At 41.3% G+C, this 21,391-nt stretch overlaps 1 protein-coding gene across 1 annotated transcript; it reads left to right on the top strand.

Moving 5' to 3' along the window:
* Positions 1-17,311: 17,311 nt before the first annotated feature.
* Positions 17,312-18,401, top strand: FGFBP1 (fibroblast growth factor binding protein 1). The gene has a single exon (XM_050338421.1). The coding sequence runs from the start codon at positions 17,343-17,345 to the stop codon at positions 18,057-18,059; it is 717 nt and encodes a 238-aa protein (XP_050194378.1). The 5' UTR covers positions 17,312-17,342; the 3' UTR covers positions 18,060-18,401.
* Positions 18,402-21,391: the final 2,990 nt, after the last annotated feature.

The following is a 21,391-nucleotide window of genomic DNA, read 5'->3' as shown; positions in this document are numbered from 1 at the left end:
TTCTCTTTAAGGAGGATAGACACAGGAGTGGGTTCCCCAGAGCAGCTCTGGAATTTCCATCTGTGGAGCTTTTCAGGACCAGCTGGACAAAGTTTAAGTGACATAGTTAGAATTCACTATGAACCTGCTTTGAGGAGGAGGTTGTACTACAAATCTCCTAAGGTGTCTTCTGCCCTGAATGATTCTGTGATTTACAATGGAAACACATAAGAAAGCTTAAAAGTTCTGGTTATTCAATAATGAACACCTCTCTTAGCATCTCTATCACCTGAAAGTGCAAAACATGCCCTTTGATCAGCCATTCTGCCAAATTGAACCAGAGACATTATTGTGTTAAGTACATTCTGATGGCAGATCTCATCATTAAGTCAAATGCATCATCTTGGGTAACTGTGTTCAGTGCCTCTGACTTTTGAGACATACTTTAATTCAGCCTGGTTTTGACAGCAGAGAAAATCATTAAGGAAGTCAGGTGTTAAGGAGCACTAAACATCAGGTCTTCTTGCCTTAAAAATCAAAAACCCAAGCCTAAGAAAATTGCTGTTTGCAGTGTGTAGGTTATTTCTGCTAAAGTAGGCCAAATTCACACCCCCATAATATTGTTTAGTCTGCGTGTAAATCATCTCAACTACGCAGTAGTGCACTCTGGTGTTTTCTGAAAGAATTGTTTAGATGTGCTTGGTTGCTCTTGCATCGTTTGCAGCTTCACATTTTGCATTCCTGAGTTTTCAGTAGATTTCATAGTTAACATGGCATGGATTTTAGGGACAGAGATCTTGCACAAAAATGCAAGAACAAAGGAAAAACTGAAATTTCCAAAAGCTGCCTGTTGCCGTTCCTTCTGTAGAAGCTTTATGGTTGTCAATTTTTTTTCTGTTTCTCTTCTTCTCTGAAGAGGAGTCAGATACAGCACAGCAGATATTTTTTTGGCTCTCTGCTTTTCTCCTTACACACAAGAGAATTGTTCTAATCAGACTTCACAGGTCGTTTTACAGTGACAAAAAGTATGTGATACATGCACACGAACAGGAGTAAGAACACAAAGCGGGGGAGATGCAGTGGGTGCAATGACAAGACATTGGTGTTATCTCATGGACACGTCGTTCACTTTCTCATCTTGTATACAAAGTTAACTGCTTGATGCCAGGCAGCAGGCCAGGTGCTGAATTTCCAGAGTAGTTGTGTGCCCTGGAAGCACAGAACTGTATGTACAGATCAAAAAAAAAAAAAAAAAGAAGTTGAGGACTGATTTGGAGCGGAAGTTCGTGTTCCCCTGCCTGCTGCCCTCTCCTCAGCAGGTTATGAAACTGTTTGCATAACCTGCTGCTCGCTGTAGGCATCCCTCCCTTGGTAACTCCTGCTGCCTCCAGGCTAACAATGATTGTAGTTAGGAGGGGAAACAGTGGTGTTCTTTTAGGTCTGCTGGCTGCAGATGTAAAAAAACCCTGCATTACTCTGTCACTACTGCTGTGGCCCGTAAAAATTAATATGCCAGTGGTGACATTGGTTGACCCTTTATTTATCTTACTGGTGTAACATGGGGGCCCTCCATACAAATGCAGCTGTAATAAAATGAAGAATTTGCCTAGGAACTCAGGAGGTCTAGAGGCTTCCCAGCAAAGGAAATGGGGAGCAAAATTCAGGCTCTGAACTCTGGCAGAGCGGCCTCACCATTTCGTTTGCCAAACAGCCCAGCAGGTGGGCAGGAGTGTTGCCCCCCATCCTTCCCTCACTCCCCCTTCAAGGCAGGTGTGGACCACATGGGTGCTGTCACCAAGGTACTGAGATGATCCCCTGTCTTCTGTGCTCCAGAAATTTACGAGGCTAATCCACAAATGTGTGTTTGCAGCTGGGGAAGGTTATCTGATGCCCTTGGAATAATGTGGGAGATCTGGTCAGTGTGAGAAGGTGACAGGAGACAAGCATGCAGTAGGGTTTCCACATCCATGTGCAAAACATTGCCTGAGCCTATCTTAGCTCTTTGGTGTCTCAGATGGAGCAAAAGAAGCTGAAGCTCCAGTGTTTGAGCAGCACCTGTTTTTGGGGAGGGGGAAAGTCTCATGGCCTCAGAGGGTCACCTCCTGAGGGAACTGCCTGTGGCACAGGTGTGAGCAGCTGTGCCTGCCCTTGTGTTGTGGGGCCATGTTGCAGTGGAGGGGTTGGGCTGTGGCTCTGGGGCACTGAGTGGTGCTGAGGAGCGGGGTTTGCTGGCAGGTGTTGGTGAAAGTGCAAAACATGCCCTTAGATCAGCCATTCTGCCAAATTGAACCAGAGACATTATTTTGTTAAGTACATTCTGATGGCAGATCTCATCATTAAGTCAAATGCATCATCTTGGGTAACTGTGTTCAGTGCCTCTGACTTTTGAGACATACTTTAATTCAGCCTGGTTTTGACAGCAGAGAAAATCATTAGGAAGTCAGGTGTTAAGGAGCACTAAACATCAGGTCTTCTTGCCTTAAAAATCAAAAACCCAAGCCTAAGAAAATTGCTGTTTGCAGTGTGTAGGTTATTTCTGCTAAAGTAGGCCAAATTCACACCCCCATAATATTGTTTAGTCTGCTTGTAAATCATCTCAACTACGCAGTAGTGCACTCTGGTGTTTTCTGAAAGAATTGTTTAGATGTGCTTGGTTGCTCTTGCATCGTTTGCAGCTTCACATTTTGCATTCCTGATTTTTCAGTAGATTTCATAGTTAACATGGCATGGATTTTAGGGAACAGAGATCTTGCAAAAAAATGCAAGAACAAAGGAAAAACTGACATTTCCAAAAGCTGCCTGTTGCCATTCCTTCTGTAGAAGCTTTATGGTTGTCAATTTTTTTTCTGTTTCTCTTCTTCTCTGAAGAGGAGTCAGATACAGCACAGCAGATATTTTTTTTGGCTCTCTGCTTTTCTCCTTACACACAAGAGAATTGTTCTAATCAGACTTCACAGGTCATTTTACAGTGACAAAAAGTATGTGATACATACACACGAACAGGAGTAAGAACACAAAGCGGGGGAGATGCAGTGGGTGCAATGACAAGACATTGGTGTTATCTCATGGACACGTCGTTCACTTTCTCATCTTGTATACAAAGTTAACTGCTTGATGCCAGGCAGCAGGCCAGGTGCTGAATTTCCAGAGTAGTTGTGTGCCCTGGAAGCACAGAACTGTATGTACAGATCAAAAAAAAAAAAAAAAGAAGTTGAGGACTGATTTGGAGCGGAAGTTCGTGTTCCCCTGCCTGCTGCCCTCTCCTCAGCAGGTTATGAAACTGTTTGCATAACCTGCTGCTCACTGTAGGCATCCCTCCCTTGGTAACTCCTGCTGCCTCCAGGCTAACAATGATTGTAGTTAGGAGGGGAAACAGTGGTGTTCTTTTAGGTCTGCTGGCTGCAGATGTAAAAAAACCCTGCATTACTCTGTCACTACTGCTGTGGCCCGTAAAAATTAATATGCCAGTGGTGACATTGGTTGACCCTTTATTTATCTTACTGGTGTAACATGGGGGCCCTCCATACAAATGCAGCTGTAATAAAATGAAGAATTTGCCTAGGAACTCAGGAGGTCTAGAGGCTTCCCAGCAAAGGAAATGGGGAGCAAAATTCAGGCTCTGAACTCTGGCAGAGCGGCCTCACCATTTCGTTTGCCAAACAGCCCAGCAGGTGGGCAGGAGTGTTGCCCCCCATCCTTCCCTCACTCCCCCTTCAAGGCAGGTGTGGACCACATGGGTGCTGTCACCAAGGTACTGAGATGATCCCCTGTCTTCTGTGCTCCAGAAATTTACGAGGCTAATCCACAAATGTGTGTTTGCAGCTGGGGAAGGTTATCTGATGCCCTTGGAATAATGTGGGAGATCTGGTCAGTGTGAGAAGGTGACAGGAGACAAGCATGCAGTAGGGTTTCCACATCCATGTGCAAAACATTGCCTGAGCCTATCTTAGCTCTTTGGTGTCTCAGATGGAGCAAAAGAAGCTGAAGCTCCAGTGTTTGAGCAGCACCTGTTTTTGGGGAGGGGGAAAGTCTCATGGCCTCAGAGGGTCACCTCCTGAGGGAACTGCCTGTGGCACAGGTGTGAGCAGCTGTGCCTGCCCTTGTGTTGTGGGGCCATGTTGCAGTGGAGGGGTTGGGCTGTGGCTCTGGGGCACTGAGTGGTGCTGAGGAGCGGGGTTTGCTGGCAGGTGTTGGTGCCTTGGCTCTTCTGCAGGGACCAGCTGGGAACAGTGGTGCTCAGGGGAGAGATGGCTGGCAGGACCCTGCCAGGAGATAGGGGGCCACAGCAGGAGAGGCACCATTGTCTTCTGAGTCATGTTGGTGAGCTTAGGCCATGGGCAGGTGGGTTTGCCCCAAAGGTGGATGCCAGAGCAGGCTGTGGAGATGTGGTTTTTCAGGACAAGATGTCTGTCTGTCCCCAAGACCTGCCTCAAATACTACTGTCCCACATGACCCATCCCATTCTCTCATCTGAGAGGTCTTCCAAGACCTGTTTTTAATACCCTTCTGTAGAAATCCATATTGTGTCTGCCAGGAAGGTGGGCTACTCCAGGATGACAGGAGATATTTTTCTCAGTGTACCAGATGAGAAGAGGTAAGAGCCATTAAATGGCAGCAATACAGAACATCATCTGCAGTGAACTGTCTCCCCTGCCTTCTCGGGCCTGAAATCTTTTACATGGTTTGAATCAATTCAGTAGCCTTTGGTCATACTGGACATCTTGGCTCAGGTGGGTCAGCAACTAAAAGAAATCAGAAGCACCATTTTCCTTCACCTTAGGGAACTATAAAACTTTTTAAAGAACCCTACATATTTCACCTCAGTAGCAGCAGTGTTCTTTGGCAGAAACTATCATAATGATTTGAAGGAACAACTTCATTTTTAATTTTTTTTTTCTTTTTTTTTTTTTGTGGGGGGGGAGGTGTGGAATGTGTCATGAGAGTTTCTGACTTGGAAAGAACACAAGATCTGAAATTAAAGATTACTTTAAATCTTTACCACCAGACAAATTATTCTTCTGGGTATATCATGGCCCTTTTCAAACATCTAAATATTAGTTTAACTCAAATAGCAAAGATTATTATAAGACTACTCTGCAGCTACAGCATAATTTACATAAGCAACAAAAAGTCAATTGTCTTGGACTAGAAAGCAGTGTAGAAAACTGACTGCCTTCAGCATCTGTGAGAGGAAAGGCACATTGTAAATATCTGAGAGACAGAAAGAAATCTACCTGAAAAGGAAATCCTCAGGTAATTAATTTTCCCTGTCATCCTCATGTTTATGTTTCTCCTGAATGATATAAAAGTTATTCAAAACAGAAATAATTCTTGCTATGTAAAGAGATGTGTAACAATTTAATTGCTAGTGTTCTTTCACAAGAGCCGTGTTTAACTGCATCATTGTCAGCCCGTAGCCCTGGAAAAGAAAACAGAATGCAACAGAATACTGATCTCAGCCAGAAGTAAGTTTCTGGGTTGCAGAAATCATTTAAAATTATAACACATCTCCACGTTGCCTTCTACTAGTCCGTTTCAGGTTGTTTAAAAAAAAAAAAAAAAAAGAATAATAAAGGTAACTTTCTTGCATCTGTCTGACATAGACATGTATCATTATCCACCTTTAAAAGGTCAGGAAAGAGAAACGTGTAAGGGAGCCTCTGACAGCGGATGTGTCGGCAGAAGCCAGGATGTTAAACAGTACTATATGTGTATTTAAGCAGAAATAAAAATGTAACACACAGTTTTGTAATTCTACTGGATAAGTACACACATGGGAACAAAGTCTCATGTCCCATTTGCCCCAGCTTTGGCCCTTGAACGTGCAGTGAGGATTCCCAAACACAGCCAGCCCGTCACAGGGCTTTACTGTGGCTGTCAGCAGTGGGTCATGCACATAGGTACAATGATGCCCTGCAAACTCCATCACTTCCTCTGGTCTTGCTGCTTACAATTGTATCTACCTGCCTATCTGCCCACATCTCATTAGTTCTTCCAACTATAAATCTGCTGTGCTGCAAAATAGATTAATATATAGAGAGTGCCATTAATATATATGGTGTGCCCAGCGAATACAGACCTGCCTGTGTGTGCCAGCATGTAGTTTAATGCAAGTCTCCCAACTGAATGCAGAAGTGTTTCTCTGGTTTAGTTATGTTTATACTTAATTAAAACCATTACTCTTGGCTTCTTTCTGTTCATTACCTTAAATAAAATAATTCAGAGAAGGGAGAAAGAGCTGATAAGGAGAAGAACAAAAATAATATTTAAAACCTAGTCTGTGTTTTTATATTTAAAAAAAACTTTGTGCAAATAGTAAGCAGCTGGTCTAGGGTAGCTGGAGTAAAAGAGAACATATTGATGGTTTAACAGGAAAGGGCCCTTGAGAATGCCAAGATTTCATTGATTATTCCAAAACTAAAATTTACAAGTGGCAAGAATTTACATTATGGCAAGAAGACAGCAATGAAAAAGGTGGCTTTTACCCTTTGTAATTACTCTATTTTATGCTGTCTTTAGATAAATTATGGTTTGAAATAATTTTGTGAGATCATTTCATCAGTTGTGTTCTCCTTCAAAAATCTCTTTTTGTTCTTTCAGAAGCTGTCCAAGTGTTATCATTTTTATTCTTGATTTCAACCCAATGCTGGCGTGAAAAAGGCCTGACTGCTGCACCCTATCCACCCTCTACCACAGCAGTGGGTCAGCCATTGAGCCCTGTTCTTGTGTAGAGCATAATTACTCAGAACACTTTAGTCAGCAGCTTGTCCTAGTTCAGAGCAGTTTTGGGCTTCTGTTGGTGCTGAAATGAGGCAGGTCTAAGGTTTCTTTGCTGAGCTCAACTGTACTATAAAGTACTGGTGTCAAAAGGAACTGGCTAACTCCATTTATTTTAAGTCTGAGGTCAAATCCTAACCTAGCAGCACTGTGTTCACCACTAAACCGTATCCCCAAGTGCCACATCCACATACCTTTAGAACACTTCCAGAGATGGTGACTCCACCTCTCCCCTGGACAGTCTATTCCAATGCCTGACCAACCTAATATCCAATCTAAATCTCCTCTGGCACAACCGGAGGCCATTTCCTTTTGTCCTGTCACTTGTTAACTGGGGATAAGACACCAACCTCCATCTGGCTACAGCCTCTTTTCAGGGAACTGTAGAGCGTGAGAAGGTCCCCCCTGAGCCTCCTCCAGGCTAAACACCTCCAGCTCCCTCGGCCACTCCTTATCAAATTTGTGCTCCAGCTCCTCCGTCACCTCCACTGCCCTTCTCTGGACACACTCCAGCACCTCGATGTCTTTCGTGCTGTGAGGGGCCCAGAACCGGACACAGGACTTGAGGTGTGACCAGTGCCCAGTACAGAGGAACAATCACTGCCATGATCCTGCTGGCCACACTATTTCTGATACAGGCCAAGATGCCACTGGCCTTCTTGGCCACCTGGGCGCACTGCTGGTTCATGGTCAGGCACTGTTGACCAGCATCCCAGGCCCATTTCCACTGGGCCACTTCCCACCACTCTGTCCCCAGCCTGTGGCACTGCATGGAGATGTTGTGGCCCGAGTGCAGGACTCACCACCCAGCCTTGTTAAACCTCATACCGTTGGCCTCGGATCATCAGTCCAACCTGTCCAGATCCCTCTGTAGAGCCTGAAGTAACTTGGACTGTGTCATCAATAACACACAGATAATATTCACTATCTAGTAAATAATTGTTTCAAATACTGCATTAAATAATCTAGGACTCAGTTTCTGAAGGCTGTGGACAAGCAGTGCAGGAAGTGATTATGGGAAGGCTGTTCTTTACTAAATACAGCCTTCATCCCTGTTCCAAACAGGCAGGTTAGTTAATCAGGATTTAGGTCCTCTTTACCCTAAATTCCTAAATTCCCTGATGGCAAGAAGCAGGACATAGATGTGAGATTCCTCTTACAGGCACAGAGTAACAAATAGAATTTAAAGAAGGGTACTTTCTGTAATTCATGTGATATCAGAGGGAAAAGCAGTAAACTAGAATTGGAAGTGTAATGCTGCACCATCAACGGCGACATTCTGATGCGCTGCTTTTCCCCTGTTTTCAGAAAATGGAGTTCTGACTCAACTCAAAAAGTTCTGGCTACTTCTAAAATAGCCCTAAATACCTAAAATATTGCTACTTGTCTGCAAACCCATTTAAAAAATATTAATACCTAGTGTTTAAGATTATTAATTTCTTGTTTGTTAATTATCTCCACATGGAGGAGCTGTAGAGTTAGAAATGATCCAAGTAAAAAACACTTCAGAGACATCATATCTTCTCTTGGTTAACTAAGCAACCCCCAAATTTATCATAAATGCTGAGGTATGTGCATCCTTTCAACTTTTGCTCACCATAACAAGTTGCACTGGAAAGATGGATCAGGAAACATTTTTACTCTGTTAATGGCTTCTTTCCACTATATACCTGAACCTGCTGGGTTCAGTAAAATGAAAATGGCAAATAAGATTTGTCGATTCCCTTTGTTCTTTCTCTGTGCTTTCAGAGACTTGTGTCAGGTGTAGAAATGCTGGGAGCTTCCAGCCCACACAGCAGCTGTGAAATGCAGACCTTTACAGTCGTTCTTCTGGACTGCTGAGCTTTCAGCAGGAGTTTTCAGGGCCCCTTCCAGATGTGAGCTCTGGAGCCCTACAGCTTATACTATGCTTCAAGGATAGCCCAAAGGTCATGGAGGATAAACTTGATGGCTAATCCTGTCAGTGGATAGGTCAGGCTATGATGTCTGATGTGACTTGAGGGGGCACAGCTTGCATTAGGCCAAGAACACTTTTTCCAGTAGCTGAAACAGTTTCTTCAAGCATAGTAATCTAACTCAGCAAAATAGTTGTCCCAGCTGTGACTTCACCTTGTTGTTGTCTTTGCTGAGGCACCGGCCATGGCTTAGAGGATGGAACCAGGGTGGTATCAGTGTAGCTTGGCCATCAGTATTTTTAGCAACAGGATAGTTCTGAAAAGGGACCGAACTCTCTGTTGGTTTCTTTTCATCTGGAATCCACTGAAATAAAAACTTCTGTTAGTTATTTGCAGGATTGAAGTCTCTGTGGTGGATGACCCCAGACATCAGTGAGGGCTCCCTCTAGCCACTCCCTCTCTCCAATGGGGTGGAGGAGAGAACTGGGAGAGAAATGGAGATAAAAGAATGTGGGTGGAGATGAATACATCTTAATAAGTGAAAGGAAAAGGGGGAAAACACCAAGTGATGCAAAGACATTCACTCTACACATCTCCCAAGCAGGCTGATACCCAGTCAGGCTCCAAGCTGTGATTATTCTAGAAAGACAACCCCCAGTTTTATTGCTGTGTGCAACATCATACAGTATGGAATATCTCTGTGGTCCCTGTGGTCAGCTGGGGTCAGCTGTCCTGGCTGTGCTCCCTCCCAATCTCTGGCCCACCCCCTACCTACTTTTTGGAGGGTGGGCACAGTGAGAAGCAGAGGTGGCCTTTGTGCTGTTTAGTGACAGCTGAAACATGGGTATGTTATTAGCACTGTTCTAGTCACAAATTTAAAACACAGCACCATATGGGCTGCTGCAAAAAATCAAATCCATCCCAACCAGGCTCAACACAGTCTCTTACACCATAAAGCCCCTGGTTCTCCATTCCTCATTCCTGATTTCCTTTTCCTGGAACAATATGTATGCACATGTATATTTACTACTACAGCTTAGCTTATTTGCAGAACAGCCTTAAGCTTTATGGAAAGGATCATGAGAATAGACAAAGACCAGAGCTATCACTGATATATAAATCAGACTTCTGAACATCCATGTATTCTGACCAGGACTGCATTAGAGAAAAAAATTAGAAAGAATATCCAAGTTGCTTTGATTTCTGAAAGCAAAAGGTTCTGATCATATGTGGTTCCCAGAAGCACAGACACAACCTTGAAAGGAGTGGTTGGCAGCTAGGAAAGAATGTCTTTCTAATCTACCCCATCTTGGCCTGTACATGTTCTGTCTTCAACTCCATTCCTTATGATTCTCTGCAAACACATCAAGGTGTAGAAGAATTTCATCACTGATCTACTGAATATTTGAGATGTTCCACACAATAACAGTTCTCTTGTCTTGGTTCCCTTCACTTATGCAGGATCAATTAGTATTTCTGCTGCCTCTACAAGAAGTAATTCAGTATATACATCCACAGTGTATACATCAGAAAAAAACCCTGAAATAAGTGCCTAAGTAATTTTAAATTCCCACTAAGAAAAAAAACACTTACCTTTATGAGAAATGTGGATTAGAACTAGAAGAGGGCTGAACCTCATTTCTTACCTTCATCCTCCTGAAGTGACTCTACAGGTAATGCCTTAATGCAAAGACATTTTTTTGCTGTTCATCTGAAAAAGCATATGGGAACTTTTCACTGCAAGACTTCAGTGAGAGATCAGGCATTCATGGCAGCTGAAAGAACTTTTTGATTGGAGTATTGGGCACAGTGCTTATGGGAGGCTGAGCTGAGCTGTAAGACAGTCCCTTGTGTTCCAGCAACACCGCCTGATGATTTCGTGTAAAGTGTCCAATTCTGCCTTCTCATAGTTATGCATGACTTGCCATTACCCTGAGTACACTAATGGCAGTCAGTAATTTACAATGGCATCTTTTTGTTATTTTACTCACTTTATCTCTCTATGAGGGCAATCCTTTGTCTGATTGTATTTCTGATTTTCTGGTCAGACAGACAGGCTGGTGCATTGCTCCAAGCTATGAAAATCTTAGCAGATAAGATGGCAATTAGTCAGTAGTTGTTTCCCTTGGCTACCAAATCAACTTGAGCATGCCCTGAATATACTGAATCTATGGTAATAAACCCAGCAGCCAACCTGCTCAAATAAAACCACAGGACAATGAAATTACTGTTCTTGAGAATCTTTAACTGTGCTTGAGGTAGAGAAGTGATTAGCTTCCATCAGAGCCTAAAGTAAATGAAAATATATAAAATCAGATTTTGAGGATAAGTACTTCCTGATATTGGGGAAAATCAGTATGAAACACATTTCAGTCTAGTATCCCTCCCTTTCATGTTATTTTTCTTCTAAGATTTTTTCTTTATATATAAAATATAGCCTTTCTATTCCATGAAAGATAAATCCTACAGAAGAAGAAAAAGCAGGTGGTTTTTTTAATCTATCAAATCTCATCTCTTATTTGGTAATCCTGTGGCATTATCAGATGCAAACATAAAGTGACCAAAATCTTAGGATCTGCTTAGATTTGGGTATGTTTATCATTAACTCTTGTATGGTAACAATAATTTTTATTATGGCATCAGCATTTAATATCCTGTATAGAAGAGGGTAATCATGTTTATTTACTAATGACAATTATTTATACTTCTTTGAATTGCTTCAGAGTTGAGGTAAATTTTCTTTAAGGTCGGCCTAATACAATTTCAAAATAAAATTAAGGGAGAGAAGACACTGCAAATTTCCTACCCTTGTTTGAATTCAGGCCTCCTCCTGCCAAGGGGAAACACTCTGTAAACTCCACTTGGCATCAAAATTTTCTGTCTCCTGTATATGTATTTTTTCCTCTGTATTGTCTCACTAAACAGGAGGTATTTCCTTTTCCTAGTGGTCATGTTCCATCATTGGCTTGGATCTCTTTGGGTTAATTAAAACCACTTATATTTTTCTGAAAATGCCTTTGCTCTTGTCTACAGAGATAAAGCTCTGCAGGTCTGAAAACAAACTCTCCCTTTTCAGCTGCACGTGACAGCGTGTTCAGTAGGCAGCAAGGGAAGAGATTAACAACTGCTGACTACCATGCATGAGCTGGGAGTCAAGAGGGTTAGACCTCTGCTGAACAAAAACTACACCCTGGCAGCAATGAATTTCAGGATATTTTAATCAAAATGTTGCCAACATAATGCATCAAGTAAATGAAGAAACACTGGAAGCAAAAACTACTGACTTAACAGATGAGGAAGGGAATCGGTAATACTAGAACTGCAAGTGATGGATAAAATTATTAAGCTGTTAGTTTCACTCATAGATAAGCACTCAATTCAGTAGTGTTTCAGGAATTTAGTTCTTAAATGCAAATGCAAACTCTGCATGGACTAGAATTTGCTATAATATAATTTGCTTACTATTTAGTCTTATAAAGTTGTCTTTTTTATTAGTTTAAAATTAATATACAGCAGTCACATGGTGTCTGTTCTGTGATTGACTTAACACTTGTTTGAAATACCAGGTGTTTATTTTTTTATTGAGGTTCCATGATATCAGCTTTCACTTGGATGCTGTTCTGCCAAATTCAGTTGTCAGTTTTGGTGGGTTTGTAAAATAATTGGACACTGTTAAAGACTCAAAGCAGAGAGAACATGGTGCCTTTTTTTTCCCCCTTTCATATTTATTTAACTAATATGAATTTAACCCCAGTCCAGAAGTAACTGAAAGTTGTTACCTGATGAGTTTTCTTCAGCTTCTTTCAAATAACTGTGCTTCCGTGTAGAATAGTTAATAAGCAGATCTCAGTGCACTGAAACCATCACCACATTTTAAATTAACCATGCTTTTTCAGAGAAATGCCATTAGGCTATAGAACATTCTTCTGAAGTGCTGGGCACAGGCAGTGAGATACAGAAGAGCTGGCAGTGGAGCCACTGCCTGTGTGATAACTATTTCGTTGTTATATAAAAGGGCTTCAGCACTTAGGGCTGTTGCCTTACTGTCTTGTAAATCCTAGACTCATAGAACTAAAAAGGAAATCAAGTTACAAGTTCCTTGCCTGAAGCTTGTTTACTTAGGAATGGAAATGCAGTGCCATTCTACTTCAATAACTAAACAGTTCTCCATAGATTTGACTTTGCCAAATTAACCATCCACGTTTGCCATTCATTGTGAGGATCAAATTGTCTTTTGATGAATTATCTGCACTGTTTATTGTGGCAAAACCATGCCTGCAGTTTACAGGCAAACAGAATTTCAGCCCAGCAAAATGCATAACTAAAGTGAATTTTAAAATGTGCATGACAGAAGGAAAAAAATACATTCTTGGAAATGATATTACAAACAGGCTTTTGCAGCAATTTTTTGTTGGCAATTAGATGCTAATTAAGTACCTAAGAAATGGAGCTCCTACTTTAATTTGTGTACTTTCTTTCCAGGATGACATTTGAAGAAGGTGACTGTTCTGATCAACTAATAGGACGATTCCCAGCAGGATTTTTGGAGTACAAAGTGCACTATATGCCCAGGTAGGTGACATCCACAAAACATCAGTTCATGTCTAATGAAAACAAAAGAAAACAAAAATATATTCTGGGGGCATAGCAGTAAAATTTCCGACATCCAGATCAACCTCCAGAGACTGAGACTGTATTTTATACACCTAAATATGTAAATCTTAATTAACTGAGTTTTTGAAATCATCTAAGCAGGTTAGGCAAGGATTCCAGCTGGCTCAAGATAGATCATCTCAAAGACGTACATGCTCATATCAACAAACACTTGACTGCAGAACTCCCTACAGGAGTTTCTGCATGCTAAAGACAGGAAGAGCCAACATTTGTCCAGTTTGCCACAATGTCAGGGAAGAAGTACCAATGCAGCAGAAAGCAGATTTTCACTTTTCTCTCCCTGTCCTCCCCCATTTTTGTGAAGTAAGAAGACTAGGATATGTCCTGTCAACAATGGGGCAGCTGAACTGAGACTGACATTAAAACTTATTTTGCTCATCAAAACTGTCAAAATAGGCAGTTTTGGATGCAAATTTTTTGTTTGGTCCCATTTCCCATGGTTCCTTGTATACTTTAATGTTTTTCTCTTACCTGTTTGGAGACACTGTTCAGCTGCAGTAGGAAGGTGTGTGTTGTGCTTTGTTAGGTTTTTGGCTTTGGCCCTGAGATCAGGTTGCTCAGACTCCTACAGCTGAACCAATACCCTAATCTGTCACACAAAAATCAATTTTACAGCATGTTTACACAGGCAATCAGGCACCATAAAACCATACCTAAATTAGTACCAGAACTGAGGTTAGCATAGCCCTTTGGCTTTATGGTGTCCCCAGAGTAATTAGCCCTGCTGAGAGACTCGTTAGCTATAGGACAAAGCCACACTAAGGCAGCTGCACAGTTTTGAGGATCCCTGCTAAACACCAAATACTTCAGGATGGTACTGTGTATACTATGCAATGTTAGTTCAGTATTCCTGAGCAAGATAGTACCTTACTTATCTCTTATATTGCTCTAGTTCTCTGATTCCCTTCCAACCTGACACGCTGTTAAACGTTTTCTGATCAAGTTGTCCTTGCCCCCATTCATTAGCTCTTGCCAGTGTTAACCACAAATCTGTTGCGTTTAGCAGACTTTTGCAAACAGTTTCATAGTAACTCCTGCCAACCAATGGTGCACAAGGAATATCTGGTAGCTGAACTCCATCAAAAAGTGTCAAATATAGCTGCACATACATAGATTAGGAGAAGTCCTGATACACAGATCAGACCATTCACATTTCAAATAAATGCACATTTCTGTCCTACAGTCATTGACTAATTGCACTGTTCTTCCTTTTTTTTAGCTTCTGGGGGTTTTTTGGTTGGTTTTTTGTTTGGTTGGTTGGTTTTGAATTTTTTTTAACAGAAAATTAACAAACTCCTTGTCACCAAACCAGTCCAGTTTGTGTCTACAGCTTTGTGCCTTTGTCTCATTCCATTTATATCAGATAGGAAAGAGCCAAAGGTGACATCTGCCTATATCTTACATACAATTTCTACTTTTCTCTGTTCTTGCATCCCTCTTTAATTCTTGTATTTCCAAAGCTTATATAACAAATGCCTCACGTTTTTTTCAGCAAATCCACCTGAAGCAACCAAGCTACAAAGCTACCAGCTGCTCTATCCATTCTTTGAGGGATGCCCATTCCCAGCTCTGAATGTGTTTCTATATGTCTAATGCTTGTTGTTTCATTCTCATCTTCTTTTTCAGGTTAATATGCATTAGATGTGGTCCCATAATGAAATCTCATGATGTAACACACTTCTTACATACACAAAAGCTGGCAGAGAGGGGGGAATGCAGATCAGTGCTGTGCAGCTGAACTCAGCTCTTAGACCTCTCAGTCACTAATTCTGCAGGAGTTTGAATTTGTTTCTGAGCTTCATGCTTTTGACCACCTCACCATAAATTAACATCTCACTGTCCTAAATGCAGAATCATAGAATCCTAAAATGGTTTGGGTTGGAAGGGACCTTAAATATCACCTAGCTCCAATCCCCTTGCCATGGACAGATAGCCTTCCACTATACCAGGTTGCTCAGAGCCCTGTTCAGCCTGGTCTTGAACACTTCTGTGGATGGGAAGCCCACAACCTCTCAGGGCAGCCTCTCCCAGTGTCTTGCCAACCTTGTCATAAAAAGAAATGTCTTACATCTCATCCAGCCTTACACTCTTTCAGTTTAAAGCTATCCCCCCCATGTCCTATCATTACATGTCCTTGTACAAAGGCCCTCTCTGGCTCTCCTGTGATCCCCATTTAGGTATTGGAAATCTTCTCTTCTCCAGGCTGAATGGCCTGCCTCAACCTGGTGAGGCACTCCAGTCCTAGACTTAGTGGCCTGCTCTGGACTCCTATTACTTACTATTTGAGTAGTTACTTTGGGTTCTCACTATCATTGTCAAATTCTGCTAAACAAAACAGTAGTGCAACTTGCTGAGGGTGTTGCAGGAAACATCCCTCAATAGCTGGTAAAAGCTCTTTCAGAGAAGCTCATGACCTGATAGAGTTCTTATCACTGCTCATGAGGAGGGAAGGACTTGACTAAAGTAACACCTAAATTACACAAGCACACCTTGTCACCCACCATAGCCAGGCTTTTTTTTCTTGTGCTAAGAATGAGAACTGGCCCTTTTCCAAGGAGGTGTGTCAGAGGTAAGTGAACATGGCACTGAAGTAGCCTATTGTGTTGTAATAGTTGTACTGGAGACTTGAAGGTGTGTCTCTGCCTTTATAAAAACCGCGCTGCTTTTACGGCGAGCTCCAGCTCTTTTGAAACAGGCGAGTTGCATCAGGACTGCGTTTAGGAATCTTCAAGTCCCGTGCAAGGTATGTCTCTTAGTTATCTTACTCTTTGCACTGTTCCACTTGCAACAGGATATTACTGCCAAATCTTGATTCATTTTAGTGTTATTAGTTGCTGTATTTGCAACAGAACTGTTAATACTACATGAGGTCCTCTAAAGAGGGTTTTATGGAGTGAAAATTTGTGTACAGTATAAGGCTTGAAGCAAGTCAAGTCAAAAATATGTGAAAGTAGGACCTGCTCACGTATGCTGCAACCTGTGTGTTCTGCATTCTAACTGCAAGCAAAGATATTTGCAGATAACTGAATGTTGAAACAGGTTCCTTATTAGTGTGGCTGCACATGAATTTCTGCTTTCCAACATGAAAACTTGGCTAAAGAAATTACTACAGTGGAAACACCTTAAAAATACATTTAGGGATTTAATCATCTAAATATCAGATTTAAAACCTGCTCTGATCCTGAAAGCTGCTTCATAAAAAAGAAACACCTATGGAAATAAATATGCTCTGTGCACATGCAGAAATCAGCTTGACAATAAGTTGCTTACTAGCTACATTTCAAAACTGAAGCTGCATATTTGTCCCTTGAATTTGGTAGCTTTAGACACAGTCCAATACACTACAGGTAGTTCTGCAAAAAGGTAGTTCTGTTTGTTTAGCAGTCAAAGTGGTAAAGAATGCATCAATAGTTATTTTTTGATGTCTGGGAAGACTACCATAATTTATTTCAACAGAAAACTGAAATACTGTCATAACCAGTGAATTACAATGATTTTCAGGATACCTACAAAATAGTTTTCCACAATTTGAACCAAATGGTTTCCTTTCTGTCTGGCATATATTTTAAGAATAGCTGGAGGTCAAAATCGCTTATGGGACATTTTACAAAATGGGAGATTGTGGAAACAACTTTATTGTTATAACAAGATATCTGAGATTGACAAATCCCAGTTCATATTCCTTTGCTGACTACAGAAGAGATTTTAATTAAGGTACATCAGTTACTGGGCAGTAGCATGTCCTGGCAGTGACTCTTCTCTTTCCCAGTATATAGATAATTAAGTAACTGGAAGTTACTCCACAGCCATTTACAAGGATAATTCATAGTGGTTCTAGAACCCAGGTATTATTTACACAAAGGACAGATCATTTTGCCAATCACATCTATTTAATAGGTACCAAAGAGTAGTGCAATGCCATGTCTGAAAAACGTGAGTTGTCAAATGGAGTGAAAATATTTTTATGTTTTTGTTTGTTTGTTTGTTTTGAAGGCAGATAACAGCAAAACATAGACCATGAGGATCAAGAGCTTTGGACTCCTTTGTGTGTTGATGCTGGTCTCCCAGATGCTGCTAGCCAATTGTGAAAGACAGAAGGAAAGAAAAAAGGGAAGACAAGGTTTAAAAGGTGGTGGAAAAACCCCAACTGAATCTACCCAAGGAATTGAAAAAGGGCGGAAATCAAAAGGAGGAAAATCGTCTGCTAGAGGCAAGTTTGAAACCAAAGAAAATGCTGAGTGCACCTGGGCAGTGACAGACATGAGTGCTGCTACTGTGCATGTAGAGTGCAAGCAGGGTGACAGCACATTCTGGTGTGAATTCTCTGGAGACCCTTCCAGCTGTGCACAGTATGCAGCAAACCAGAAATCCTACTGGAAACAGGTCTCCCGATCCCTAAAGAAGCAGAGGCAGATCTGTCAAGACCCCAAAAGCGTACTAAAATCTAAAGTGTGCCGGAAAGGCCCACAAAGTGCTCACCTCAGGTTGACCCACTCAAGCCTACTAACAGCAGTGGGTCCTGACACAGGGAACACAAAGCATCACGCACAAGAAGTTGTTCTGTCTCCAGCAGCTGCCTCTGTGTCTGAAAAATCACTAGAACAGAGTCCTCAGGACTGTGTTGAAGATGTAGATTACATTGACCAGAAAAAAGTGGCTGAGGAATACTGTCCAGAAAGTTTGCTTTCTTTCTGCAACTTCTTTATCACAATGGTCCAAGACAAACGATGCTGAGGAGGTGTTTCTAAAGCTCTGTATCGTGAAAGTCCAGTTTCACCTAAGTTACTGCAAACTATTACAGGTTTTATTCTTATGTTATATAGTGTATATAAGAAAAAAGGAATATATTTTTCTGATTTTGTATATGCACAACAGACTACACTTAACAGAAATGAAGATGTTATAAATTTCATTTGCCCATAGATTGCTACACAAGTATCACCAGTGGATGTTATGTACTCTATACAGAAGTGTGTGAGTTGTCTCCTTGGCCCCCTTTGAGCTGTGCTAGCCAAAGTGGTGAATTCAGTGCTATGCACTTCTTGGTTATGTACAATGCTTTTGACCTAAAAATTGTTAAGAAAAATAAACTTCAAAACACATTAAACATATTATATCTCTCTGTCTGTGTTTAACTACATTGCTCTGAAATTGCTAAGTCTTTGTCAAAGAATGATGTTTCACAGTACCTATCTGTGAAGTGTTGCTTATAAAGCAATGTAGAAAAAGCTTTTGCAGTTTTATAGACTTCAGCTTTTGATAGGGAACTACATTATCATTACATTTTCACCATTAAATACTGAAGGGCAACAAGGTTTTCAGATTTTTCTGTAAGTGTGCAAAGCTTCAGTTTTCCAACCTCATCAAAGGATGCCAAAAAACACTGAAAACGTCAGTTCTCTGTTTTGTTCTATAGTCTGAAGCACAATATACTAAATTTTTATCAGGTAAAGAGAGACACAGGGATAGAATGACTTATACATTATAAGTCTGTACATAGGCCCAGGACTGAACCCTTTATCCAAACAGCTAAAACTCTTGTGCTCAATACTGCCTGTATGATGTCTTGGAATTCCATATTCTGTTATCTTTATGTATGGACAATGCTAATAAATGATTTTCTATTCATTAAACTTCATTTGTATTAAAACAAACAAACAAAAACACAACAAAAAAAGCCACCCAAAACTCCACAAGAATAGAGATTTTAGAAAATGTAAAGCTAAATGATGACAACTGATCTTTGCTAATTTTCGAAACTCCAGCTGGAAAAATGTTAAATGCAACTTACAATTTTCTTGTGGATCTGAGCACAAAAGGATGGTCTTCTGCTACAGTGGTCCATGTGGAGAAACTTGAACTTTCATGAAAAACAATTTCCCTGAACATTTCTAGCAAATTAAACTAACACTTCGATTTATTGAGAAAATATAACCTGTTTCCTTCTGTAATTATCTCATTGCTAGAATATTTTTAAGATAGGATGTGGGATGCTGCTATTAGTCAGGTAAACTGAGAAGGATTCAGATGTATTTTACCAAGTACAAATGGCAAAAAAAGAAGCAGGTTCCTCTCACTGAAGTTCCAGCCTCTGTATGCCCTGTGGAAACACTGGCTATTACCAGGCTGTGCAGGATAAATTCTGCTGGGCTGGTGCTCACAGTAAAGCAAAATTCCACTAAAAGGGGCATCAGCACTAACTTCTGTGGAGGCTGGAAGACAGCCATGCCAGCAGGGTGGAAAACCAACTATCAGCTCCTTATTATTAAGGTAGATACATGAATAGTGAAAGTGCGGGTGAGTTCCAGCTGCTGGACACGTTGTGTGTTGGCCCACACCACTTCACATTAGGAGATGGTTGAGATAAGAACGCCAAAAATGCAGAGAAAGGATTAGGAGCCTTATTGGGCCCAAGCAATCATACACTGCAGTCATTAATTATTAATATCTACTCCAGTATACAGACACCTCTCTAATAGTTCCAGATCGCAATCAGAGCACTGGGCAGGCCTGGCTTAAGAGGCTCACTCGCTCTAGATGTTTTGGAAAATGTCCAATCCTATCTGCCCTCAGCTGCTGTTACCCTCAGGAGTACTATGGTGAGGACTCTGGATATGTCTTGCTCTGAGCTGCCAGAAGGCACTGCTCTCTCTGTGGCTGGCTGCCAGCCAGGCACATTGAGCCAGTGACATATTCCAGAGCAAATTCCAGCCCAGTATTCCAGAGCTGTGAGTTACATCTCCGTGTGCAGGACTCTCAGCACCTGGACCCACGTGCTGGAGTGGCACGTTCCTCTCCAAGGATGCATTATATTTCTTCTGCCTCATCTTCTTGTTTTCTTTCAGGGCTGACTTTTATCTTCACGTGTGGCTTTTTGCAGGAGGAAAACATGCTCGTTCTCAGCAGTTCACGTGTGCATTTCACCTGTGATGCAAGCAGTTGTGCAAGGACAGTGTGGAGCATCAGGAGAAAAAGGAGATATCTGTGCAGCCTTTTTTCTTGGAAGGTGGGCTAATGTGAGAGTGAAATCTCAAAACTGTCTCAGCCAAAGCATGGGATTTTTAACTTTCAGGGGTATGTAGTTTTGACTGTTCTTCAGAAGAGTGTATTTCAAAACAGCAGGGTCTGAGGCAAATACATCTGGAGTCTAACTTCATTAACAGCCTCTTCCATAATTGCACTGACCACAAGTCTCTGGCTAAGTGCATCTAAGGTCTCATTGCACTTATCAAGCCTTGTGTTTCAGCCAGCATCCACAAAGCAACCCCTTGACAGCAATCACATATGAGTCACTTTATTTGGGGCATTTACAGAGTCACTAAAGCCAGTATAGTGTTGGTTCTTCTGAAGTCAAGCTGCTTAGCATCAATAAAATGTTTCCTGGCATTGTTCATCTTAGAACTTGTGCTCATTATGAAAAAGTTCACAGCTGAGCTCTATTCTCTGACTCTTTGTTCCAGGTGCAACCAGTTGTCATTGTGTCAGAACTTCATGTTTGAAGAACTTGGTGGTAGTGACTTTTCTAACATCTTCTATAGCAGGGCAGTGAAGGAAAACAATGAATGAGTTTAAATTCTGTCCTGCATAGCCCAAGTCCTCCATCCTACCATGTTGAAAGCATAAAAAAACTCAGCTTTCTTAGTTTTAACCTGAGTTATGGAAAAATTGTCCCCGTTTTACACCTGGGGAAACAAGGTATAGAAAGGCTGGATGACCTTGACAGCCATGGGAATCAAATCAGTGGCTGAATGAGCAACCAAACAGAGGTCTTCAGAGTTCCACTGGTTCCCTTCTCCTGTGCTTCATTAGACCATTCTGAATAAGAACTGTATGTGTGTTCCTGAAAACACCCAGCTAACTTCTAGGTATTTTAAAATTATTTGGAGTATCTTTAGGAAAAATTAGCTTACTTTCTTGGTAAAATAGTTTATTTCTCCATACAACCCTAGGTATTATAAAATGAATATTTACTTGGAAAGAAGGATAAACCTTTTGAAGATAGGAAACTCATTCTATCTTCAGAGGTGAAGCTTTAGGGAGTTTTTCTTCTCTTGCAATATGGAATA

The sequence above is a fragment of the Myiozetetes cayanensis genome, unplaced genomic scaffold (assembly GCF_022539395.1).
Source record: "Myiozetetes cayanensis isolate MyiCay16 unplaced genomic scaffold, myiCay2020 scf7, whole genome shotgun sequence".
Taxonomy (NCBI): Eukaryota; Metazoa; Chordata; class Aves; order Passeriformes; family Tyrannidae; genus Myiozetetes; species Myiozetetes cayanensis.
This window is presented reverse-complemented; position numbering and strand designations above follow the sequence as displayed.

What these genes read in the sequence shown, in the direction of transcription:
- FGFBP1 (XM_050338421.1), top strand. Translation starts at nt 17,343, where the DNA reads ATGAGGATCAAGAGCTTTGGACTCCTTTGTGTGTTGATGCTGGTCTCC.